This window comes from Equus przewalskii, chromosome 17 (genome assembly GCF_037783145.1).
Source record: "Equus przewalskii isolate Varuska chromosome 17, EquPr2, whole genome shotgun sequence".
NCBI classification, from domain to species: domain Eukaryota; kingdom Metazoa; phylum Chordata; class Mammalia; order Perissodactyla; family Equidae; genus Equus; species Equus przewalskii.
In genome coordinates, this window is record NC_091847.1 from 39599050 (window position 1) to 39621434 (window position 22385).

Consider the following 22385-nt stretch of genomic DNA (forward strand, 5'->3'; position numbering starts at 1 on the left):
TTGTGTATTTTTAGTTGTAGATCCTTCTAGTTGTGGCACATGGGATGTCGCCTCAACGTGGCCTGACAAGTGGTGCCATGTCCGTGCCCAGGATCCGAACCAGCGAAACCCTGGGCCACGGGAAGTGGAGCACGTGAACTTAACCACTTGGCCACGGGGCTGGCTCCCCCTTTCACACTTCTTATTCCTTACTTTATAACTCTAAAACCCACTTCTTTCTATTTTATCCTATTGCTTCTCTTTAATCAATTGGTATGCGAGTTCACAGGTTTCTAATTTAAATGTGACTGGAAAGTGACTTAAAATATATATGGTTATTACCATATGACCTAGCAATTCTACTCCTAGGTACATACTCAAGAGAAGTGAAAACATACATTCATACAAAAACTTGTGTATGGATGTTCACAGCAGCATTATTCATAACAGCAAAAATGTGGAAACAAAGTCTGTCAACTGATGAATGGATAAACAAAATGTAGTATATCCATACAATGGAATATCATTTGACTATAAAAAGGAAGTTTTGATACATGTTAGAACATGAATGAACCTTGAAAATATTGTGCTAAGGGAAAGAAGTCAGACACAAAAGGCCACATATTGTATGATTTCATTTATATGTAATGACCAGTATAGGCAAATCCACAGAGATAGAAAGTAGATTAGGGGTTGCCAAAGACTGAGGGGAGAAGGGGGCTTGGGGAGTGACTGCTAATGGAAAAAGGATACTCTTTTGGGTCATGAAAATGTTCTGAATTTAAATAGTGATGATGGTTGTACAACTTTGTGAGTATATTAAAACCCATTGAACTGTTCACTTTAAAAAGGCGAATTTTATGGTATTTGTCTTCTATCTTTAAAAAGTCCCCATAAAACTCTGCATTTGGATCTCGCAATTAAAAGGTCTAGAGTTAGATCAGTCTTACCTTAGCAATGCAAGCTGGACAAAACCAGTCCCCATCTGGTATAGTCGTAATCTTGGGTCTATGGCAGTATGTATGACAGCCTTTGTCACAGCCATCACAAAGGAGGAGCAGTTCTTCATTATCTCCCTTTCGACAGATCTGGCAATACTATAATATATGAAAAATCATTTGAAATTAACACTCTGCTATGAATAATAGTCATTGGGATATTAAACATACAATAATTCCTAATTTTTATTAGTAATGAACATTCCGCTTGCTAACAAATATACAGTAGCCATACACATCTATGTATCTCTCATTACACAGATATGGACCACATGACGGGGTGAGCAGTTCAATTGGGGTAAATGCACATTTCAGGTACACTGCAAAGAACAAAGCTAGAGGTTGAATGCCTGCACACACTTCAGAAGCATGTACACATTAACATATGGAATAATTAACATGACATTAGAGCACATAAAGCAATGAATAGCTTTAATACATGGTGTTTTAATTTTTTAATATATTTCATCTTTTGCTTATCTTAGCATCCTCATGATATCCTGAGAAAGAAATAAGTAAGAGTTAGAGTAATTTTTGAAATCAAAATTAGGAAACTTGTATTAGTTACAGAATTATATACATAATAATAAAAAGATATCCCTCTATTTTGACTAAATTATCCATCTATTTTTTTGTGATTGATATAAAAATGTATCCAAACCAGGAAACTTTGGAAATCAACCCAATCAAACATGTGTCATAAGTGCAGAAAATGGATCCTACAAAATGATTTCTAATGAAAAAAATATTGATACAATAAATTAAATCAAAGAATTTAAGAAAGGTTATGATTTATTTTCTAGAACTAAAAGTAAAATTATTTCTTTTCTGTTGACAAATTTCTAATACCATTAAGAACTTTAAAATCTGTAAAGAGAAGATTTTTTTCCCATGCATACATATTCTGTATAAGAAGTTTCACAAAGAGAAAGAAGGAAAGTTAGACAAGTAAAAACTTTCAAGATGGCTTAAAAAACAGTAAGTACCAACATTATATTTTGACAATTTATATTCCCAGTCAGTAGAAAATGTCCTGCAATTAATATTTTAAAAAATGAAAATATTTAAACTGTAAATCATTTATACTAATTCAAAGTTATGTATTTATATACTCTTAAAAACAAAATAGCTTAACTGTTCAAACTTAATTTGTTTAATTATCAATACAACATTAAATCTTAATCTGGAAAGTCTAAAATAGTTGCAATATAACTTAATATGTATACCAATGATAGCTTAAGAATCTTATCAAAATGGCAGACACACACTATTCAACTTAACAAATATCTATCAAGCATATGTAATACATATGTAACAGTAAAAGTGGCATGTGTACTAAGAGCAAAAGCAGCAGAGTTTAACGTTCCAACAGAAAATACTTATTTTATGACTTTTCTTAATATCACATCATTAAATACATTAATATGGTGTATTTCTCCAAATTTGAGTCAAATTTTTAAAACTTCTATTGAAAAACACTAAGAAACAACATTTGGAAGGTTATATTTAAATCCCCATAACAACAAAATTTAAAAGTCATATTCAGGAACATTAAGTAAATTCTCACCGTTTTCTGCAATAGATAATTAAAAATACTATAAAGTCTGTCTTACACCTCACATTTATTATTTAAAAGTAAAATTATTTTCAGATACTTATTAAGAAAAGGTGGCAAATATCAAGTTGATAACACTTTTGAAAAATCACAATAATAGCTTGCAATATGTAGAGCAAATGTATTAATACTTGGTTTTAACTCCTTTGCTACCATAGTAAAAAATGGTGGGTGCTGCCTATTGTTTCACAACAGTATGAAGCATAAGGTGGGTAGAGAATTATCTGGAGGCAAATTCTAACAGCTCTTTCTTTCTTGGTAAGCTTGGTCTCTGGCAAAGAGGGTATTTCTAAAGATATTGAGCACTTTAACATTAGGACATAAGACCATTATAGGCACTGTTACATTTCTAATTAAAGATTATAAAGTTCTCATTAATCTTTGAATATGAAACTCTGCTTTCTTTTTAAGGTAGTTTCATAGGAAATAATGTGTTATTAAACATTAAAAAAAGAAAAATTATAAGAGATGGAGTTAAATAATGATATGTGTATATTAATACCATGGAAAAGGTTACGACTTTGCAGAAACTGAAATAAAGTTTTAGGTTGCAGAAAGTAAGTATACTAATATAAAGGCAGATTTTGGTACAAGTTTTGGGTTTCTGTGTATAGGTTATAACAAAACTGACCAAACGATGATTGTTTTGGTGTAGATGAGAAAAATAACTGTACCAATTTCATTTTGATATAGGAATTCAATCTTTTTTGATCATTATGGCCTACATTTCACCAAATATATTTGTCTACAGTGACTTTAAAACTGGTTTTAATAATAATTTTTAGAAGACAAATTATTTTTACCTGGTAAAAATAGTGCTGGACGAACTGAGCAATACCTTAAAACTTATGGTAAATTCTAATCCAGACTAGGAAAGACCCAAATTTGAGCATACTGTGAAAACTGCAGATTCTTTATGCCATGGACATTTTAGGAAGAAGTGAAAAACCACAGAAGAAACCAAATTTATTTGTATAGAATGAATATGACACTGAGTAGTCTAGGCATAGAGGGAAAAATGAAGGAAAGAATGCTAAATTATTTAAGGATTACTTCTTTGGGGAACGACTGTTTTAAGTAAAGGAATTTTATCCTTATTCATTCATGAAATCTCAAATGTTTGAATTTTAAAGCTAATCTGTAATTCAAAAGCAAATGTTAAAATAATTCATAAAAGTCTACATATAATAAGATATTTTTATATATGATACATAAGAGGCAAGAGGAACACATACATCATTTAAAATAAATATCTCTCTGGAAAACATATGAAATAAAGCTTTTATTTTGAACATATAGCATTTGGTACCTGGTACAAAGTAGAGGCCACTACATGAAAATAACTAATTGGGCTTGAACAAAGAAGCTGAAAAACCAGTTCTCATTATAAAAGACTAAAAGATCCACTCTTCATGTCAACTAATGTCAAATTATGTCATATCATGCAATGCCAAATACATGATATCAGTGCATAAAGTAAGAGTTCTCTGCTTATTTTGTATTTATTAATCCAAGTATTTTAGCATTAAAAAAATGAAAACTGATAGAAACATAAAGACACTTTAGGAACGCAGTGAATATGTCGCAGGTAATGTTAGCAACTGGAATGTTTACAAGAGTGAAAGGCCTTCAAGATGTTTAGATTAACAAACAACTATTATGTTGACAGAATGTAGAAGACAACTTCAGTCAGAGTTATAAACAATATTCAAAGGAGGGAGAATCAAGATTTTAAAAAATAAAAGTAACACATTTGGTAGGTTCCTTGAAAAAGTTCAAAATAAGGAGGAAAATATGAAACTACACAGCACTCAAGAATTAAGCACTCTCAAGTACAGCATACATTATTTTGACAATAAGTAATGTATAATTAAGAAGGATCTGGAGGTTGGAAAAAAACAGAACAAAGTAAATTAGTTATAGTATTTCTTAAATAAAAACACTTACAACTTTCATAATTGATTTTTCCCATGCTATTGATTTCTGTAACTGCTGAATGCACAGAGCTACCTGTGCAGCACTGCGAGCTTCTGATAATGCCCTTCTCCATACCCTGAGCCCTGGAGCAATATCCTCTTCAATTCTGCATTGAAATATAGAAAAATTAAGTAGGTCATGTCTACATTTACAGTTACCGAATGTGAAACAATCATCACACTGAAAGCCAAGCAATGACAAAAACACGTAACAGCCAATAAGTATAAGGTTTAAGCAACTAAATTGATGTAGTGCACAGACTGTGGCTACGTGCCTCAAAGCTTAGTCACAACCAGGTAAATGTAAGATCACTTTGCAGGATTATCAACGCACATAACAAAAAAAAATGTTTTTACAAAGCACCATGCAAATAGCATGATCCATATGGATCACAGACATACAAGAAGATACATAGATAACAGGCAATAGAAAATAGGCTCCAATTAGCAAAGAAGCACAATAATTTTTCAAGTTAATCTCAATAACCTACCCGTCACCATCACCACTAATGGATGGTGCAGGAGCAGGGACAGTAACTGTGCCCACATTATCCAGTTTGATCTGAATGGTGGTACTTAAGGGGCTCTTCAGATACCTTCTTTCAATGTTCCGCTCCAAATCAGCCAGCCTGGTTACAGCTATATCTAGGGGGTTGTCACTCTTCCGTTCTAGTGCATGTGCACTGCTTTCTTCTTCGCCAGTAAATTCTCCATCATGCTCCTTGCACAATTTAGAAAATGACTTATGTTCAAAATATACCAAGTCCTCCCTTTCTGATGCAGGCTCTGGACACATCCAACCCTATATATCAAGAGAATAACGTTATTATGGTTTCCTCCTAAAATGCCTGCTGGGTGAATTACCTTTACTTAAAATACAGCAGCAGACACCAGCAGATCTTTACTAAAAGTTTTTACCTTGTGTTTCCTAATGCTAGGTAGAAACAAGAACAGAAAATTAAATGAAACAGTTGTAAGTGCAGTTTAAAGAAGGAAATTTAGTAACTTTTGATATTATGAAAGGTATGATGAAAAACAGCAAAGTACTCTGAAGACTAAATGTTTATTAATTTCAAGGGACTACTGAAACGGAAACCTCTCCGTAGTCTCTGAACTTTGCTCTTCCTTCCCATTTTCATTCCTTCCACCACTCTTCTGTACAGGTCAAAAATGTACTCACCATTTTTCCTTTGGCCTCAGGAGCTTTGCATAGACTGTTATGTTTGTCTGAACAGCTTTTCCCTGTTCCTCTTTACCTAGTTAACTCCACTCACCCTGCAGCTCTCATGTTAAAATCTACTTCCTCAGGGAATCCTTCCTTGACCTCCTTTAGGAGGTAAGTTTCTCTATGACAGCTCTCATAGGACCATATAATACTCCATAGCCTTGTGACAGTCACAATTTTATACTACTGTGATTATTTGATTAACATCTCTCTACCTCTAAATTCCATGAGGGCCAGGACCATGTCTGCTATTATTCATTTTATCTCCAACACAGTGAAGGCAAATAGTGGGCACTCAATACATAGATGTTGATTGAATAAATGAATGACCTTGTAACTCAGTTTGCTTATATCGATCCTCTAGCTCAAAATCCTTCAAAGATTCCCTACTGTTTAACAAAGTCCAAACATTTACCACGACATTTGAGTACCTCAATCTACCTCTTTCTCTCATGTTCCCATTCATGCATCCTACCCTGCAGTCAAATTTCATGCCTTGCCACTCCCCAAACATATCCTGGTGTTCTGCTCACGGTGTTCACTCTTGCTAGTACGGTATTTCCTGTTCTCTGACTCTCAAAAGCATACTCATCTTCTCAAGTTCCATCTTGACTTCTACATGAAATCTTCCCTGATCTTTCTCTTGTCTCCACCAGAAGTTGCATAGTATTCTTTTTCTAAATTTATGCATGGCTTTGTACTTTTCTGCGGTCAGTTACTAGATTTTGGAGAGATGTACACATGTCTTATCTCCCTATTATATGGCAAGCTTTATGAGGGCAGAAACCACATTTTACCCAATTCCGTGGTATCTACTGGCTGATGTGGAATAGATAGCAAATGCATATTAAATGAAAAATAGAATATTCTTTTTATTAAATTTCTTTAGGGATAATTATTTTATCTTATATATTGGGGTCAATTCTTCCTCTTTAACTCAGTAGAACATTTATATTTAGAAAGTAAGGATGGAATTATGAATAGTATACATAAGTGCATTAGGTACCAGTTATGTCAAATGAACTTCATTCCCTTATTTTAAAAGGGATACTAAGTTGCTAAATCGAGGGAACCCTGTAAACATAGTATATCTTGATTTCTGCAAGGCAACTAATGAGACAAAAAAATGAAAACTAGATTAGAGTTAGAGAAATCTAGACGGTTGAAAACTATATCCAAAGAATGGTAATTAACAGAGCTTATCACCTCAGAAGAGGTCCTCAGTGCCAATGTCCAAAGGTTCTATATTTGTCCTGTTAATGCACTTACGCATAACCTGGTTGATTGCTATTAAATCTTCAGGTGACTTAAAACTAGGAAGGAAGTTCAATATTCTGTACGACAGGACTTGATAAAAATAGTTCCATATGCTGAAATATGGAAAATATTTCAAAAATCAAAATGAAATTATTATGAAATGAAAAATATCAAATGAAATTAATGAAACTAGAACAATGATAAATGTAAATTTTAGCTTTCAAGTTTGAACAACTGATTACAGAAATACCACATGTGATATAACTCACTTACAAGCACTTTGAAAGAGGCCCAGAGATTTTTTTATAGTGCATACTCAGTGTAGCAATAGTTACGATGTGCGTGCTAAAAAGCTGTTACAAATTCAAATTGCATTAATAGAAGTATAGTGCCAGATTAAGGAAAGTAAAGGTCCTATGCACACATTCAGACAACTCTATGTACACTTATGGGTACAACATTTTAAGAAGGATATTGACACTGGTGTTTATTCAGAAGACAATTATGGACATGGAAACCATTTCATAGGACCAACAGTTGAAGGAATTAACTAGTTTGCAAAAGAGAAAACTTAAAAAGAAATACAGGAGCCATCTTTAGAGGAGCTGAAAGAGTGATTAGGCTTTTCGTATACTTTCAACAACAGAACTAGGACTAGACGTGCAGATTTTTCTACAATATAAAAAAAGAATTCCCAAATTATTAGCAAGCTGGAGTGCTAAAATATTAAAATAGAAATGAATGCACTTAAGTAGTCCCAGGCCACCTGCTTAAGGTGTCTTCACAATGGCTAATTCCCCAGGCTAAACACATAACTCTATTTTCTTTTTAAGAAAAAAAGCATCATAAACCTTCTATAGATATTAAAATAACGTTTTGTGGTTATTTTCATCACTTGTGTTTTTAGACTCTTCAAGACTAATATAACTATAATTCATTTCTTAGAATAATACAGGATAATTCAGTAATACCTTATTAACAGGATGCTAAAATATCCCATTTAAAAAACAAATTCCACTTATCTTAGCCTCTAAGAACACAGCCAAGAACATCTAAGCAGACAGTAACGTGACAAGGTCAATGCACCAAAATCTGAGTATATCTCCAGGAAAATGTTTCAGGCCCATGCTCTGACTTTATACATAATTTTAAAAGCTTGATGATATGCTTCCCAAACCAATAGCCAATTAGAATTGGCAAGTTAGATGGGGGGAAGTTGGAGAAAAACAGGGCTAGTAGGACCAATCCAATTTAAACCAGCAAGTGGTAACAACTGACCACGAGAGATGAGAAAGACTATAGAAAGTAGATGTAGCAGTTTAAACAGCAAAGCATACAAGGATCATTTAATGTAGGGGCAAAACCTCTTCAACATTTCCCGAGGGAATCATTATCTAACAATTGGTCTTCATTCGATGATCTTGTGTAACCAAGATAATAATCAAACTCATTATTCTCAAGTAAGAAGGCAGTGTAATGCATAACATAAGGGATCCAAAAAACATGTTAAAATATTATGGCACTAAATGGAATAATTTTCATTTCTCCAGAAAATTAACCTGTACGCAAGACTTCATTTGTTGAAGATGCCAGATGAATGAAGCAATTTTATATTGTATTATGGTACCAAGAGGACGATACATATCGTTTGCCAGCACAATACTTTCAGCAATAATAAATTTTTGCTTCCCAAAGTTAGTAATTATGTTTGTGGCAAGAAAAGGATATTTGATTAGCTGTGGAAAACGACAGTTTTCGGAGATCCTCAAAAGTTTCCAATTGTCAGCATTAAAGTAATTATGAAGCAAAATTTTAACCATTGGACGGCATAGTATTATGGCTTAAGTTTCTCACTCTCAATAAAATGAAATATCAAATCAAATTACATGGAGACTACATTTTCCACGCCTTTTCATGTGTCTGTCTCACACTTATTCATCATCTATCCATTCAGTCTCAGAGACATCACCATATTATCAATTGAGAAGACCGTTACACTCCTCTTTACAAAACCAAAAATTCTTGCATAAAGGTAAAGTTTTCCTTTCGCCTGTCCAGTGGAAGCCACTTCTAATCACTGCTTGTGACATGGTAATAATACCCAGTAGATAAATTAATTAAAACTTTACAAACATACCTAGGGTGTGTGTGAGCATGTGTATCATGATATAAGGTATATTTGGGTATATCTATATTCTCCAATTTGAAGTTATATAGAGTAAAAGTCTGACATATAACACGGCTTGTATACAAGGGAGGTCCTGGTCCTATGTGAAACACTATAGTAGGAGTCTGATAGAGTATTACTTCTATCACAAGTAAAACTGTGAAATTCTGCTTGTGGTAAAGAAATGCATACCAGAAATGATATTTTTGAATACCATTAAAGACACAGCAAGATTTAGTAAAAAGAACACGGGCTGTGGAGTCAGACAGACTTGGTTTGACTTCACATTTAGTCACTTACTATATGACCACCGGCAGCTTACTTACTCTGAGCCTTGTTTCTTACCTGTAAGATGGGGGAAATTAATTCAGGATCGTTTTGAGAATGAAATGAGATAAAGTGAAAACATTTAGCACAGTACCTGGCATATATCAGGCATATAATAAATATTAGTTACCTTCCATTATCCTAAAAAAAGATTTTATTCCAAGTCAATTTTACCTTTACTTGCAAACTTGCTGATGCAACCCTCCTTTCTAGATCTTCTACCTGTTGAAGAACACTCAAATCCATGTCCATTGCTTGTTCTTCCACTGACCAGTTCTCCACAATATCTCGAGTTACCTGGTTTTCTTCATTTTCATTTAATTCAATAATAGCAACTACATTGGAAAGGAAATTAATTTTAAAATCCACTTTATCCCTCAATGATTTCTTCCAGAAAGTGAATAAAATTCCAGGGGTAACATGTATGGGTAACCTAACACACACAAATGCACTTCTGCACATGCAGGAAGCTTACTCTTAAAAGTTGGAATCATCTTTTTTTAAGAAACAAAACAATATGTCTGCAGGTTATAAAAAATTATAAGAAAGTAATACCAATTTAAGAAATGTACATAGTTACTGTTTGTTGAGCAAAATAGAAAAAAAAATGCCTATTAGTAATACGTTAAGAATTAAGACACACTAAAATATGTTTTAAGATCAAAGAATGAATTCTCATAACTAGGCAGGAAAGCAGAAATCTGTTTTAGGTACATACCATCCTTATTTTTGATGCAGGCTTGAGTAATATAATCCAAGTGTTTCTGAATTTGTTTTTGTAATGCCTTTTCTCTTATTCCTCTGAGATGTAGCACTTTGAGCAAAGCTTTTAGGTCCTCTGGGTCAATAATTCTCCACCAACCAAACTGCATTTCTAAGTCAAGATAAATATGTAGATCTTTTACAAATATTTTGAATAGGAATTAATGACACAATGCAAATCAAAAGATTTTTGACTATGCATAAAACCATCAAAGATTCAGTTATAACATAGGAAGCTCTAACAATGAAATAAAGTAAGTGGCTATAAACCATCTCAGTGTACCTACCTTCTGGAATAGGTTTTGGACTAGGAAAATCTACTGGTTTTGCTACTTCAACAGCTGCAGGTTGAGTTGAAGAGACTTTTTCAGTCTGTGGTACTGGAGATTCACTTTTATTTGAAGCAACATTGGGAGTCAAGAATGAATTACCATTTCCTTCTGATAGTCCCAACCCTGATCCCAGACTGGGTAAAGGTGATGTAAATGGAATATTGGAAGTAAGCACACCAGTGGGCCATCCACAAAACTGGAGTCCCATCATAGATACTCCGCTTTTCATCTGCAAAAGACAAAAACAAAATGAAACAACATTGTAACAGTAGAAGTTAGGGAAAATGTTTAGAATCTGAAATTATTTTTAAAATTCTGAAAAAATATTCTTTCACTTATCCTGATTAAAGGAAAACTAAATACAGTAGCAACAATGTTAAATTCCATGCTCTTTTTTGCTCCCCAAAGTAACTGCCTTTCAGATATACTATAACAGTAGTAAGTTAAAAAGTAATTAAAGAAGCCTTTGCCTTAGACCTAGACTAGAAGTTGGTAGTTCTGATGGAGTTTGGTGATAGCAATTCTGACTCTTTTCAGTTTCCAAACTGTGGCAAGGATAATACAAATATTCAACTGATTCCCTTTGAAAATCTTCAGGGGGCCAAAGATTAAATAAAGCAAATAAAAATGAGTTACAATTAGCAGTACTAACCTGAAGAGGTGATAAAGCAAATGCATTTAGGCCAACAGGATTCTGGGCAGAAGAGGGTCCAGGAAGAGGAGCAGGGGCAGGCGAAGGTGACTTAGACGGCGGCTGGGACTGAGGGGTCACCAAGGAAGCAGTTGGCGTACCGGCATGGGCAAGTGAAGCGTCATCACAGGGTGCTCTTGGCAAAAGACTAAACCACTGTTTATTCTTTTCAGTCAGCGTTTTTAACAACTGGTCGTTGGGGAGAGGACTGTAGAACTTCCCTGGACCACCTGAACCAGTGTTGAACAGATTATTAGAGTCTGTCTTTTCCACGCTGCTTTGTGTTGCTGTTGACTGAATACTGCCCAACGAATGTTTTCCACTGTTTTGATAAGACAGTGTGCACCCATTTGCACTACTATTTGGTTTGGGGGTCATTACATCTGTCTCAGGAGGCATCTTAGCTACTTCTAAAAGTTTGCTTAATTTTGAAAAAGAGCCAGGTTTCTGGAGAAATAGATTTGTGTTGTCTTTTTCTTTAGGATCTTCCTTTTGCTCACAATGATCTGGATTTGAACAATTTATTGTATCCTCAGAAGTCTCAAATATTTCTTCTTTGATCTGGATACTTTCGGCCTTTTTTAGTTTTTCTCTTTCTTTTGCAATTTCTTCTAGTCCTACAAAATTGAAAAGTATTATGAAGATCAGTGACTCGCAATCAAACCAATACTATATTTTATTACTATTTATCAAGTTATATGCATAAATATTTTAACAAACTTTTCTAGATTACTTAATACTCTCTGGTTTTTCCTTTTTTATAGACTAGACTTTTTTGCTCATTGAAAAACCAACGTGATTTTGTAATTAACCATTATAAAAAATTAAAATATAAAAAATATTAAAAGTCCTAACACACAGCAAGAACTATTATTCACATTTTTGTATAAATCCTTCCAGTACATACACATTTAAACCTATAAATTAAAAAAAGGAAATCCTATTATATACGTAATATTCTATCCTATATGTTTTACTGAATAATACTCTGTAAACATCCTGATATGTCAATAAATATATAACTACACCATAAATTTTAATGACTATAGAGCATTCAGTGGACTTGATCATAATTTAAACAACTATCTTCTACTGATGGCTATTAATAGGGCCCAGTTATTCACTATTATAAACAATGCTATAAATGATGAACGATCTCGTATCTGTATCTTTAGACTTAAAATTTTTTTTTCTGATTTACTTCCTTAGGATAAACTTCCAGAAAAAAACTTACTGAGTCCTAAGATATGTACTTTTCAGAGTTTTTGAAATACGTCGTCAAATTGCCCTCTAGAAAGTCTAATCAATACAAATTCACACCAGAAGTACACAAGAGCCTCTGTTTGCCTACACTCTCAACAAAATTGAATACTATCAATATTTTTTGTCTTTGCCAATATCTGGGAAGTGAAAATCTAAATTCTATTTTTTTCTTATCAGTAGTAAGGCTGAATATCTTTTCATAGCTTTATTAATATTTCTCCTTTGTGAACTTCTGGCTCATATTTTTGATCAATGTTTTAAAAATAATTTATAAGAACTCTTATAAAAATATAAATCCACTACTTTATTCAATTTGAGAAGTAATATAATTCAAGGTAAAATATTCAGTAATGAGAGGCTTAACGTTAACCCTTTCGGCTCTACTCCCTCAGTCCCTAGTTTTATTGTTCAGAGGTAACCAGGGTTAACCAATCACGTCAATACATCCTTCTGGAAATCTCATACGCATATATGTGACTATCATTTTGCATTATTACATAAATGGGATACTACTATTCCTTTTTCTGCAACTTAGAATAAAATCCAAACTCCTAAGCAAGGCCTACAACACTATACGATCTGGTTCCTGAAAACCTCTACAACCTCTGGCCACCCTTGTCCTTGCTAACCTTGCTCTTCCTTTCCCCCTTTTCTCAGCTTCTCAAACAAGCTAAGTTCTTTCCTTTCTTGGGGTCTTTGCACTTGCTGCTCCCTCTGCCTAGGATACTGTTTTGTTGACTGGCTCCTTACCCTTCACGTCTCAGATTAAGTGCTATTTCCTCACAGAGGTTTTCTCTGACCATCTTATGTCAAGTAACGTCTCCATCCCATTCACCTTAGACTATCATTCTACATATTTCCTTTGCAGAATTTACCATTATACACAACAGCTTTTTGTTTGTTTGTTTTTCTATTCCATCCCCCACTCACACACTAGAATGTAAATCAACAAGCTTTACTCAAAAGCAGAGCAGTGACTATCTTGCTTATTATTGGATCCCAAATGCCTAACATGGTGGCTGCTATAAAATAGAGGCTCAATAAATATTTCTTGAATGATAAAATAAAAGGATAAATTCAATATTTTTACTATATATCTTAGACAGCTTTCTATGGCAAAACATGTAACTGAACCTCACTCTTCAATCAGCTACATAATTTCTATTATATAGATACATCATAATTTATTTAAGCAATCAGTGATTAATGCTTGAAATAGCTTTCAAATGCTTCTCTTGAAATTAGTTTCTATCCCAAAATAAAATCCTATACCTCAGACATATGCTTCTGGCCAATATGGAGTAACAGGGACTAGATTTACCCTCCTGCATGAAACAACCAAAAAACAGACAAAATATATGACACAGTTTGTAAGAAACTGGACATCAGACAACAAAGACAGAAAACAAATGCAGTAAGCCCTGTGAGTGCCCCAGCTTATCGCCTTGCATAGTTTCCAGGCTATAGCACAGGGAGGAGGAATCCAGGCAGAACCTGGTCGACTCCTTGAGATGAGGAGAGAGACCAAAGTGGCTAGAGTGCTCAGGGGAGAGTACTAGCGAGGAGAGACTGTGTGGAGAGAGAACTCCAGAGATCTACAGAGGGACCCCTCGAGTATTCAGCTGAGTAACGATCTGTGCCTATGTGTGAGGAATCTACCTGAGACCAGGAAAGCACCACCTGAAAGGATTAGAGGTGACAGTGCCAGGTGCTCACACAGGCTGGGAATAGTACCTGTTCCTACCAACGAGGCTGGGCAAGCTCAGGTAGAGGACTCAGAAGGATCTGGCTTTAGTAGTTAGGGGATAATTAGCTCTAGACTGAGCACTGTTCCAGTCCCGCCTAACAAATTTTAAAAGCAAGACCAAAAGGATCAAACTTTTCCCAAGTAACTTAGCTGTTTCAGTTAAAAAAACCTCAAAAATATTTACAGGGATTCAAAAATATCCATCACTCAACAAGGTAAAATTCACAATGTTGGGGATCCAATTAAAAGTAGAAAGCGTGCAAAGATGCAGGAAAACATGACACCTAATCAGAAAAATCAAACAATGAAAACTGCCCCCAACTAAGAAGACAGTAGAATTAATAGGCAAGGACACTAAATTTGAAAAAATAATGGCTGAAAAACTTCCAAATTTGATGAAAACTATAAACCAAGATCCAAGAAACTCAACAACCTCCAAGCAAAAGAAACATGAAGACAACTATACCAAGACATATCAAAATCAAATTGCTCAAAACCAATGATAGAGGAAATCTTAAAAACAATCAGAAAAAAATCTTGTACCTCATAGGAGCTTTATGCATTTCTGCTCATTTGTCCTGAGAAGACCACCCTACTTCATCACCTCCAATCAGGCCCATGTGAAAATAGTTACAAATATTCTCTTCATATACCCATGCTTACAAATTTCCTTAACTTAATATAAGTTATTGGCTACTAAGGAAGTACTAGTATTTGTCTTTGATTTATTTTGAGAACTATTATCTCAAAAACCATTGTCACATATCCAAAAACAAATAGATTAACCAACCAATCAACCAATTCTTATTGATTTGAGACCCACAGATAACTTTCCATTTGTATCCAATCAAGTAGACTGAGCTGATGATACATTTTAATAGCCTATTCATGGTTGTCTTTAACTTTTATATTCAAATTGCTTAATTATAAACAGCTAAACCTCTAACTAAAATGTAAATATTATTTAAAAAAATTTGAAAATGTATATAGGATGTTTAGGATAAAGAGATTCTTTCATTTTAAATAGTTTTGTGTCCTATTTCACATAGTCCCCTGTTCTTTGCAGCCCTTACTTCTTTGACGTGTGTCACTGAGTATTAATAAACATCCTCAAAACAGACTAAACAGGAGACAAGTAAGAGATGAAAGAGGGAGTGCTCATCACCTGATTAGCTTTCCAGCTAGAATGGCAAGTGCATAATGACAAACAAAATACCATTTCCCAATTAAAACAAATCCTAACAATAGCAAGGTTGATATTAGAAAGAGACTACATCTTCCTGAGTTTTATCAGAATCACTCTGAACCCTCTCAGTTCACCTAACAGTTGTCACTGGACCCTAGGGGTCCACCACTCCCAGTTTAAGGGAAAATTTTTTTCCTTTGGCTCTCCTTAGTTGGGCTGAAGCAGGCTAAGACTTTCAAATAGATTTTACTAAACTCCAAGTGAAACACAGAGTAAGAACGCAAGAAAGGTAAAAACACTGGCATTTAGAGTACAGGTCTCTGTTCAGTGGCTTCCTCCCAGGGCTCAAAGGCCCTTACCCATTCAGTATAGCGTAACTTCAGGAGTAATTTGATGGCACCTCCACGGTCTCCATGTCAACAGTGCTACCACAACCCAGCTCCTAGGAGACATCTTGCTATTACTGTGGAGAAGACTAAAGGGAGAGATTCTTATCATGTCCATGATAAGATGGACAAGTCTTACCGTATCCATCTAGGATTGTTTCTTCCCAGTCTGATCCAGGAATTTTAAAAAAGATGAGTGATACCATAATACCTTCACCCTTCAGGTAAGATTCCCCCACATATCCATAACGGGAATTACATTTTATACTTATAGACCTAATGCTGTAACCATACCTTAATGCAAAATGAAAGTAACATTCACATCACAGCTTATACATATGATTAACAACAAACTTGTTTGTTTTCCTTATAATATTGAATAAATTATCTACAATCTAATATACCCCAAATCGTTAAAACAAAACAAAAGATAGTGAATTGAATGAGAAAAAATTCTTGGTTTTAGCTGAGTAGCCATGGGGGCTTTCTTCCTTCCCACTTTCCCGAGGGCCTGCAGGATAGCAGGGACTTTAGCCAGCTAATGTCAACACTGTTCTCAGGGCCCTCGGTACGGAGACTTTGACTCTTGGTGTGCATACCCCCAGCACTGTTCCTAGACCTGAAGCTTCCCTGATATGTTTACTGTCACTCAGAGAAACTAAGAGCTTTCTACCCTTTCTCACACAAACCCATAAATATACAGAAAGGTGCAGGGTATAGTGTTTTGTCTCTTGAAGTGTTCTTGTCACACATCCTAGTCCTGCGGAACCAGTATGGGAACTGAGAGATTCTATGTATTGTTACTTCTCTGCTTTTAAGTTGCCTTCACTAATCCACTTTGCTGCTATTAGCACTATGTGTGTCATTGGTGGTTTTTGTGACCACGTATCTTGTACAACAGTTGGTATCCAACAAAGTCCTGATATCATGGATTTCTGGAATGGAAGTACCCAGGTGTGGAAGAATTTCTCCTTGGGGTCAGTGGTAATTCACTTGGTAGAGTTACAACGGTCTCAGAAGCGATGCCCAAGGATGGTAGACGTTCTAAAGTGGTACACTAAAGAGGGTGACTATTGGTTAAAAAGTGGCTTGAAATTTAATTCTGTCCCCCCTCCTTACCAGTTTAGAGATTTCCATGAGTCCTAAGGTGAAGGGTAAACTACAAAGAGTGATGGCAGCCCCTTTACAGGGGAAAGTAGGGCAAACTCCCACTATCCCTCTATTAAAACATATGAAGCAACTGGCCCCTATGGAAATGAAGCCAGTTATTGTGAGGACTGCTCTATAGGACACCAGCAGAAAGGAATCCAGCAGTATACAGAATCAGAGCTGGGTTCTCAACAGATCCACTACCATAAGTTCTTGGAAAGATCCTTAGAGGCTTGGCTTGCTTATTTGCATGATGAGGGGACCACAGAGGTATTAAATGAAGCTGAGTAGGGGGAAGCACATGTCTCTGTTACAGAATGAGCAGTCTGGGTTGACTAATAATGCTGGGACAGCTGTTGCCACCCCATTTCCAAACTGGATGCTTGGTAGCATTGGTAAAACATATCCCCATTGGGGTAATTTTCTTGAGACTCTTGAATGTGAACTGGACTAGATCTACAGGGGATGTAGCTGCTGAGATGCTGGCTGTGTTAGCATGATTGTAAGAAAACCCAGGGCTTGAGAGGGGAAGGCCTGACAACATGCCCTTGGTGCAGAGAATGTTGGAAGATTGAATCAGAACAGGTGCACCTAAGGGGACAATGGCTTTGACTTTACTCCTTCATCTTGGAGGCACTGTTAGAAATCGAATAGTTCTTTTAGGTCATACAAGCCCCATCTCAGAGGGGGAAATGAAAAGAGAGAGTCTAATAAGTGGCAGAGGTTTCTGCACAAAATTAAAAGAAAAAAGGAACAAAGGAAGGATAAAGATAGACAGGCTAGACTACTGCAGAGGCTCTGTCCCAACAATAAATGTGATATTGCTCATTTACAGAAGGATTGACAAGACAGAGATGATGTTCGCATAATTCTAGAGTGTGGGAGTGTGGTTCTATTCAAAAACTTAAAAGACCCACTGAGACTGTAGAATAGAGATCTGTGAGATGAGACACAGAATATCAAATGATTCATAGACTTGAAGAGTGGTCAAGGAGAGGGTGAGTCACCAGATTAGGTGGAGAAGGTCCCTGGGGAGGAATCTCCTTCAGCGATCCCCCAAACTCTCTGGTAAGATCGTACAGCTTCTAGACTCTTTAGAAAAGGACTCGGAGAATAGAACGGAGGGACTTACCCTATATCATTTTGACTCTTTTGAAATGGGACCACGGGTGGGAATACTCACAGTCATCAGCTCTACTTTATGAGTCTGATTCAAGTCCTGGACCAAGGCTTCTTTGTTCTCTGATCTGGGCTCTTTCAAACTTAAGGAAGACTATGGCTGGGCTCAGTCCCCAGGTCCCCCTCCAAGGGATCACTAACCATACTCCTCAGTTCATTGTGCTGGAAAGAAGAGCCTCAAACATTTATGGGCTTGCTAGAAACGAGAGACCAAGTATCTTTTGTTGCAGAATGCAAAAGAGCATCGGCAAACAAGTTCCTCTATTGGGGTTGGTATTTGGTGTTACCTATGGTTGAAAGACCAGAATCACAATCACTGCAAAGGCTTTTGGACCTTTAGTCTGAACTCCAGTAGTTCCTTTATCAGATTGCATACTGGCATGGAAACCCTGGGGTATTTAAGTCCTGCACAAGCATGTCCACGTATCAGCTAGACATATATTGTGACCTCTACTGGTAGCTTCCATAACTGTTGGCCAGGTATGTTGCCAAAACTCATCTGTATTTACAAGGCCTGCCTAGGTTGTGTAACAGTGTTGCATACCTGGAGGAGAAAGAGATTGTGTTTCATAAACGAGAATAGATTCAGGTAGGGGTACTGAGCAAAACCATTTCACAATTTAACACCCCTGTTTGATACTAGCCCTGCAAGTGCCTATGACTGAAGTCTCTCGCAAAGAGACTGTGATGGCATTTGTTAGCTTTTGAGTATCTGATTTCTGCTAGTCACTGAATGGTATACACCTTTTCTGGATATGGAATTACTGTGCCTCTTGCATGTGCAGACAATATACATACTATTAGGACTGAAACATATTTGTCATATATCAGGGTTTCCAGAAATGACACAATCAAACAATTGGAATTCCTTTCATAGCTGCTGCCAATCAACAACGGGCTTGCCAACACGGTACTGGGTGACTGATCCATGCTCCTTCTTATCCATAGGTAGTATAGGATGCTGGAATAGCATTCTAAAAGATAGCTACACCAACCCCTTCAACAATGACCTCTCTAAGACTGTCTGGTCTGGCTGCCCTCTACTGTTTATACTTTGAACACTGCTTATCCCTCAGAAAGGTCTCTCTATTTTGTTAAAGTTCCTTGGTATCCTAGAGTGGAAGAGCAGAAATGAAGAATCTGCTTAGTATGCTGGGATTCTGAGTTTTTATACCTCAATATTCCTCTCCTTTTTTGGTACCTATCATGATTTTAACAGGTGGCTGGGAGGTTTGTGTTGTTCATATTACAGACGACTGGATAGACACAAATGTCCACATACTCCTGCTTTCCAGATGACACTTGCAAGCTACACCCTCAAGAGGAGCAATTTGGATTCTCTGTTTACTCCAAACAGTTCTAAACTTCTCTTGTACAGTCACTCTACCTGTGGGAGATTTTGCTGCAGTCCTTATACCATACAGTGTATTCCACCTGGAAGACATCTTTGGTGGGAAAATGATAACTTTCGGTTTCATGTGGAACTTATTGTTCCAGAAAAAAAGGAGAGACTGTATGGATCACCTCTGAAGATAATGATGGATTTTGCTTGGGTATGAACATCCTAATCACAGAAGGTGAGAGGGTAGTTGGAGTGTGAATAATTCTGTTTCTTACAGATATGAACAAACTGTACTGAAAAACCCTCTGCAGCTATCCCACACAATGACATTCACTTCAAACCTATCACGATTTTGGATTTGTCATCCTCAACCTACTTAACTGTGGGGGACCTTTGGAGGCACCTCCCAGACAACAGCATAGGAATCACTCCTCCTTATTCAGGGTCCTCATTTGCCCTGGCCATCTGTAATCCTGTCCTTCGTGGTTCTTCTGTGTAAAACTCTGTCTCCTCAGGGCACAGTGACACTCTTCTCCTGACATCTCAGCTCCCACTGATCCATTTCCCACATCAGGGGCACTGTTTTCCATTCAGACATGCAGTTGAATCTAACTAACAGCACACTGGCAGTGTGCTAACCCTGGGGAAGCATAAACACCATGTGGATACAAAATGTAGCATTGAACCAGACTGGTTAACACTCTCTGTGATCCAATGGAGCTTGTTTTCTTATGTGAAAGGCAGGATATTCCTGCCTCCTACTTGGACAGAACACTGTCTACACCCTTTGGGAATAATTATGAGACCTTTTATAAAGACTCAAACTGGATGGTTAGTTCAGTTGTTTAGAGCATGGTGCTAACAGAAATTCAAAATCTAAAAGGCACTGGAGACTTTCCCAGCTGTGGTCTCCAGTGCCAGCATCAGAGCCTACCTGCAGGTATCAGGGACACAGGCTTTCATTACTGTGCACAACAGCTCTTTCCTTGAACAGGTACCTATGAAGCTGAGAGTATGACCCACAATCAGCTGTCTTGGGGGACAATGCTCCTATCACTGAACAAATTAGCACTGATTCCCTGACTTGAATAATATTATATAAATGCACAGCTTTGGACTATTTGTTGGATAGTCCAGGGGATGGCTCAGGGGAGCTCTGTATCTCCTAATGTTGCGGTATATTACTTGTTTTGGAATTTCTCTGGCTATCGGATGTCGCCTTCAGAAGGCAGCATTTGAAATCCAATTGATAACCATTCGAGATGGGAAGGTATACATGTAGTGAGCCACCAAAGGTACAGGGTAGATGAAGGGGAAAAAACACGTAGTTTTAGCTAACTGGCTACAGGGGCTCTCCTCCTTCCCTCTTTCCTGAGCCCCATCAACAAACCAGCTTAGTCACTGAGCTGGTTTGCAGAGGGACAGCAGGGCCCATAGCTGATGTTGGCACTGTTCCCAGGGCCCTCAGTGTGTGGACCTTGGCCCTTTGTATTTACACTCCCTAGTGCTGTTCCCAGGTTCAGAGGTCCTTTGATATATATGCTATTGCTTAGAGAAACAAAGAGTTTTCAACCTCCTCTTGGACTAACCTAAAAATGTAGAGTAGTATGAAGGCAGGCGTCTCTCTTGGAGTGCTCTTGTTGCTTGTCCAGTCTCCATCCGGATGAGGCACATCCCTGTGGAACCACCATGGGGACTTAGGAGAGACTGTGTGCCTTGTTCTTTCTCCTCTTGAGTTACCATGTCTGATAAACTTAGTTGTCATAAGCACTGTGTGTTTCGCTCATGCTGTGGGTTACCTTGCATCTTCCACAACATGAATTTAATTAATATTTTTCTTTGGAGATAATCTAAGATCTGATGTCTTCTCCATGTAAAATTACTGATTATAATAATATTACAGGGATTTTTAAAAAACCTGTGCATTTAAGCTTTTAATTAATTTGTTAAATCTAACTTTATTTATTTATTTTATTTTATTTTTTTTAAAGATTTTATTTTTTCCTTTTTCTCCCCAAAGCCCCCCGGTACATAGTTGTGTATTCTTCGTTGTGGGTTCCTCTAGTTGTGGCATGTGGGACGCTGCCTCAGCGTGGTCTGATGAGCAGTGCCATGTCCGCGCCCAGGATTCGAACCGACGAAACACTGGGCCGCCTGCAGCGGAGCGCGCGAACTTAACCACTCGGCCACGGGGCCAGCCCCTAAATCTAACTTTATTAAGAAGAGATTGTGCTTTGAGACCTTTTAAAAAGTGATAAATGAGAGGAATAGAATACTGCATATCACAAATACCGTATTAACTTTCATTATTCATTTATTTCATGGTAGTTTCTACCATTTGGTACTTATTCATCCTTATCAGCCTTGCCTCTGAGATACAGGACTTGTCTATATTATACCTGTATAAGCTCTTATTCTTTGTCTTCATATATGCTATATTTTTTCAATCAGATTATGAGCTCTTTGTGGATAGAGACAGGTTAATTGATTCTTTTGAATCCAAACTGTGCTTAGTACAAGGCACAATATAGGTGCATATTAAATACTTGATGATTAAAATCATGATTTTTTTTCTATTTTAATTAGCCGTAAGATAAAGAGAAGGAATCTACACCTGTTATTTATTTGATAACTTCTATCCCACTTAGAAGAATATAGCAACTGCACATTCATCAATGAATTAATAAAAAATTTATGAGAAAATAAGCTTTAGGTGAAAAATTATTCCTACTTTCCCCCTATACTAAGAAAGGACTACAAATAACAGTATAAAGTACAATTAATATTTATGTATCACATTGTAG

The 22385-nt window shown here is 36.4% G+C and overlaps 1 protein-coding gene across 50 annotated transcripts in view; it reads right to left on the bottom strand.

The window, feature by feature from the left end:
- The window catches only part of BAZ2B (bromodomain adjacent to zinc finger domain 2B), a 296344-nt gene that overhangs the window by 15721 nt on the left and 258238 nt on the right, over positions 1 to 22385 (bottom strand). For 46 of the 50 annotated variants that reach the window (XM_070580007.1, XM_070580002.1, XM_070579997.1 and 43 more), the window contains 7 exons: positions 11291 to 11946; positions 10594 to 10867; positions 10263 to 10418; positions 9719 to 9879; positions 5060 to 5370; positions 4540 to 4675; positions 930 to 1076 (listed from right to left, as the gene is read on the bottom strand). In XM_070580007.1, coding sequence (XP_070436108.1) covers positions 930 to 1076; positions 4540 to 4675; positions 5060 to 5370; positions 9719 to 9879; positions 10263 to 10418; positions 10594 to 10867; positions 11291 to 11946 — 1841 coding nt within the window. The remainder of the gene's footprint in view (positions 1 to 929; positions 1077 to 4539; positions 4676 to 5059; positions 5371 to 9718; positions 9880 to 10262; positions 10419 to 10593; positions 10868 to 11290; positions 11947 to 22385) is intronic. The other 4 variants (XM_008513691.2, XM_070579980.1, XM_008513689.2 and 1 more) reach the window with 2 other exon arrangements.